General features: G+C 53.0%; 1 protein-coding gene across 1 annotated transcript; it reads right to left on the reverse strand.

The window, feature by feature from the left end:
• Positions 1–362: 362 nt before the first annotated feature.
• Positions 363–3,306, reverse strand: CITED2 (Cbp/p300 interacting transactivator with Glu/Asp rich carboxy-terminal domain 2). The gene is made up of 2 exons (XM_071434127.1): positions 3,021–3,306; positions 363–2,385 (listed from the first exon to the last, which is right to left on the reverse strand). Exon 2 carries the CDS (start codon positions 2,376–2,378, stop codon positions 1,656–1,658), a length of 723 nt encoding a protein of 240 aa, XP_071290228.1. The 5' UTR covers positions 2,379–2,385; positions 3,021–3,306; the 3' UTR covers positions 363–1,655.
• Positions 3,307–5,149: the final 1,843 nt, after the last annotated feature.

The following is a 5,149-nucleotide window of genomic DNA, read 5'->3' on the forward strand; positions in this document are numbered from 1 at the left end:
ACTAAGTGTCAGCTGCCTTAAAATAATGGGCATTTTTCTCCAAAATATTTTAAGTAGACCTGTATGTATTGGTGTCAGTGGCTTCAGTTGGCAGCAATTCCTGGGGGAGGGGGGTCAGAGATGTCCCACTGTGGAATACTTCAATGCTATATTCCCCTTCTCCTAAGTCACTGGAAATGAAATGAAACTGGTTCCAGTGTCATGCAGATCTGGATTGATGCAGCAATATCCTGTGTTACCCTGTGAGGTAAGAGAGAGGCAGAGGGTGACACCCACCACCCACCCTTCCCACGTTACAAACACTTTTTACATAGCTCTTCCAGGGGAGATAACGAATATACAAAAGAACAAAATCTACTATATAAATGAAAGCAGATTTATAAAATTACAAGTTTAATAGATAAATATAATAAATACTTTATGCATCATAACTCTGGACAACTACATTTAAAGCAAGTATGTTGGCAAGTCACAAAAAAAGTTGCGCCCTCGGCAACTTTATTTTTCAGAAAACCACACTGACAGGCATATTACAATGTAACGCATGAGGCTTTATGCTGTAAGTATGTTCAAATCCCGCTCACCTACCGAGTTCACCATGACATATATATGGGTGTAGTGTACTTTCTATCTTGGAATGTCTTTTTGCACACCAACACGGTTGTACAGATAAGATGTTATGTTCTACTTACCAGGGACAGTGGGGAAGAGTTTTGAAGAAAAATACTGGTAAATGACTTCTAGAAAAACTAAAGCATTTCTTAACTTTTTATTGACATTGGCAAATTAAAATAGAATAAATTAACAATATTTTCTCAAAAAAATGTTTTGTACAAAAATACTGTCAAAATTTCCTGAAAAGCTTTCAACACAGTAGTATCTTTTTATGTACTGAATAAACTATATTAGCACAGTGTCAAAACGCTGAAGACAGAAACAAAATAAAAAAAAAAAAAAATCTGTGAAATGTTTGCCACTAGTCAACATTCCATCCACACCATATTATTGTCTGTACATATGGGGGAGGGGGACTGGGTAGCAGACTTTTTAAGTAACAGTATTACTTTTCCTGATCTGGAAAGGTTTGGCCCACATCTGTTAAGCTTCCAGTTTAGCGTATTCAGAAAAGAAAAAAAAAAAAAATTAGTCTGCACTGCAATGCATAGTTAAAAATTAAGCAAGATGGCAGCTTTTGTGCAGTAGTATCTGCCCTTCAAAGTTCATGCAACCAACTAATGCAATTTTTTTCCCTGTTCACTCAGAATTTGAATGCAGTTCAAGTCACTGGAAACCATAGTTTACAAAATCCACAAGATTAAGCAATTTGCCAAGATTAATATCTAACAGTCCGGCACTGTGGGAATTCTGGGCATGTTACTGTGAGGAAATTAAGAGTGGGAGATCGGGAGGGGGGCAACCAACATAAAAAGGCAGAGTTCGCTAGATATTATTACTACAGGAGGGGAGGTGAGTGACAAAGCTACAAAAAGAAAAAAAAAAAGTGGCAGCGATTAAAAAAAAAAAAAATTATACAAGCGCATAGTTGACTCTGCTTTCCAGATTCTCACCTTTTCAAGCCCTGAAAAGTGAGACACCGTGTCTAGGGGAATGTTTTCATTCGCACCGATAAAAGTCCTTTGTTTGTTTTAAATGAATCAGCAGCTCACCCTGCTGGGCTGCTGTTTGCAAACGAAGTCTGTCATGAAGTCAAACTCGTTCTGTCCCAACCACAGCTCGGGAAGCTCCTTGATGCGATCCAGCCCCATTTCGATGACTAAGGACATGAGGACCTCCTCGTCGATGAAGTCCGTGTCTATGACATTGGGCGGCAGCATTGCCGCGGGGACGTGGGGGACGGCGGGCGGCAAGCCGCTGCCGCCGCCGCCGCCGTGCTTGGGGTTGCAGTCCCTGAAATGCTGCTGGCTGCCGCCGTTCAGCTGGTGGCTACCGGCGTGCAAGTCCGGCATGTAGTGGCTGTGGGGGTAGGGGTGGTGGCTGAAGTACTGGTTGTTCAGCTTCTGGAGCTGCATGCTGGCGCTCAGCTGTCCTCCCGGGCTGGCGACGGGGGGGGCCATGAACTGGGAGCCGCTGAAGCGGGCGGGGGGCGGCATGCTGCCGGCCGGGTGCCCTCCGCTCACGCTGCCCGGCCCCATGGCGTGCCTCACCCCGCTGCTCGCGTTCATACTCCCAGCTCCGTAATGTATATGGTCGCCCATCAGGGCGCTGAAGGCGTGCTGCTGCGGCGGCTGCTGCTGCTGGTGGTGGTGATGGGGGGTGGGAAACTGCCCCAAGCCCATCCGATGCGCAGGGTGGTGGTGGAGCCCGCCGGATCCGTCGGGGAATCGCCCGTGGTTCATGGCCATCATGTGGTCTGCCATGGCTCACCTGGAAAGTTAGCGTGTGAATATATTAGGAAAATACACCCTCCTCGGACATCCAGCCGCCCTCTCCCGGACCAGCTGCATCTGCCTGGCCCTGGCAGAAATTACTTCGCTGGTCCTGCAGTCCTCTCTCCTTCCCGGTGGAGGGAATAATTAAAAAAAAATCTCCAAAAAATCTACAGTGGCTCCACCATGGAGTACAAAAGGAGAAATAAAAGGAGAGCCCGCGGAACGAAAATCCCGGTCCCCTCCGCTAATCCGGCGGGCAGCACGCATTCCCACTCCAAGTCGCGCATACCTATCGGCGGGGAGCGTCGCATTCGGCCACCGCCGCCGCCTCCCCGCACGCTCTGGAGCCGCCCAAGCCCCCCGGCTTCTCCCTCGAAGGCAGCGGATTCCCACGGCACTCTCGCTAACTTGAGCGGAGCAAGCAAAGAATTGGCAAGTCCCACCTAGCCGCTGTCAGCAACTTTTGGAATTAAGTCCCAATTATTTTGGTGAAAATACGGTAATGAACAGATAAGGACATGAAGCCAAGCAGCTGAAAAGCACCTTTCCTCGCGTGTTTATACAGTCGCGTTTTTCCTGTTGCACACAAAAGGGACACCCGGCACCAGCCACGAGAACCGCCGCACTCACCTCCCGGCTTCTTTCTTCCTCTCCTTCAAAGGTGGCGGTGGAATCAGTCAGCGAGAGTCACCCAGCATAGAGAGGGCTTCTCCGGCTCCCTCTCCCCGGCGCTGACGTGACCGGCGCCGCGATCGCTGCCGCAGCCCCGGAGCTGGTTCTCGCCCCTCCGCGAGGCGCATCGGCACTTGCCAACAATGAGCTGTGTTCCTTACACGGCTTTGGCCGCGGCTAATATAGGATTTCAGAAGGGAGGAGCAAAACCCTTACAGGCAACCAGAAGTAAAACCTGGAGCAAGCGGGGCGGGGGGGGGGGGGGGGGGGGGGGGAGGGAAAAGGGGGGGAAGAAAAGGGAAAAAAAAAAACCCGAACACCCAACACCCAGCGCGCGGGCGCAGGCAGCGGGGCACACGCGTGTTCGGAGACACGCGGGAAGGGGACAGGCGGCTCGGGAAGGCAGCGCGCACCCCGCGCTCAGCGCCTCCCCCGGGAACAAAGCGGGGCTCCGCGGCGGGGCGGCAGGAGCGGCACCCCGCGCACCCCCCGCACCCCGCAGCCGCTCTCCCGCCGCCCACGGCCCCGTCCGGCCCCGCGCCCGGGCATCGCCGCTGCCCTCTGCGCCCCGTCCGGTCGTGCCGCTGCAGCGCCGCGGCCGCCGACACGCGTGGGACTGAGCGCTCCGGGCAGGGCGAGGTCCGTCCCTCCGGCGGCGCCGTGGTGCAGGTGCCCGGATCCGCCGGAGTGAGGCCCCAGAACCCGCGTGGGCGTCCATGGGGCCGGCCCCTCCCCCGGAGCCGAGATCCGAAATCCACCTTTTTCCACAAATACGGGAGCCGTATGCGGGAGGTGTATGTGGGGATACCGGCACGCACCCCACTTCCCACGTCCCTTCATCTCCTGCTTTTTGCCCGCTGCCACCCGGGCTGTGCAGGGCGAGTGCCCACCCACTCTTCCCCTTGGCCGGTGTTGTGGGGTTTATTACAGTTATTTACGATTGTTTCCATTGGAATGGCAAAAAACCCAGAACATGCGGGCTTCGGGTGGGCACACGCTTTGCACGGGCAATCGACCTGGCTGGGCAGGTCCCCCCTATCGCTCCCCCTGCCCGGCAGAGCCATGCCTCGCTGCACAGCCCTGGCAAGGACCACGCGTACCCAAGCTTCCCCCCCCACCCCCGAGGCCATCTCTCCTGCCTTTTGCTCCAGATCCAGCTCCTTTCTGAAGGGCAGCCATGCTGTCCTTCAAGTAGCAGGGAAGAGCTGAGGGGCTGGGGGAGGCATGCCACGGGGAAGTGCTGGATGGTGGCCCACTTTTCCACAGTGCCTTTGCCTGGCCTTCTGCTTCCGTGTTTGTTTTTCTTCTTGGAGCCGTCTACGGGCACACAGAGAGGACAGTGATAGGCAGGACACTCCCCCGGCACAAAGAATTGTGAATATTCTTGTGAATATTGAGGTCAAGACGGCCATCGTGTAGGCTGAGATGGGGTTTCTGCTCCTCCACATGCTTTGCAAGGATGCAGCACAGTGCAGGAGGGCCTCCCTGGGGCGCCATAGGTGAGACAAATGGGATGCTTCAAGAGGCTCTCCATGTGGCAGCATCTTGCCCCCTTTTGGGTGGGCCAGGTTCTTACTTGGCTGCAGTGACTTACAAAACCTAAAGGATAGTTAGCTCTACCTCCATCTCAAGGAGAGACAAGGCAGAGCTGGGCTCCTGGATGCACTGAGGGGATGGATGAGTGTCTCTGTGTGGCTGGTGCAATCCTTTGGCAAAGCCACATGGGCAGATGGCAGTGGTTGGGCAGACATGGGATACCAGGAAAATACCTGGCTGATGTCTCAGCTGTGAGGGACAAAAGGGGTGAAATCAAAGCGCTGGGAGGACAGAAAGCTTTACAAGTGTGAGTTACTTCAAGGAAGTTACCTTATCCTGGAGCTCCCTTTCCTGCAGCAGTTAAGTAGGGTGCTCACCATGATTTCACCTTTTGGTCTTCAAATGCATGTCAGTAGATGGATGGAGGAATTGCCACTGAACAAGGATCTCCAACACAGCCAGAGATGGTCAGAAAAATGACAGTACCTTTCTGGAGTTTTTTCCTTCTCATTGGTGTGCAGGTTTAGCAGGACAAAACAATGAATAATATG

Source organism: Agelaius tricolor, unplaced genomic scaffold, assembly GCF_023055355.1.
Source record: "Agelaius tricolor isolate 1412-34295 unplaced genomic scaffold, bAgeTri1.0.p SCAF_1, whole genome shotgun sequence".
NCBI lineage: Eukaryota > Metazoa > Chordata > Aves > Passeriformes > Icteridae > Agelaius > Agelaius tricolor.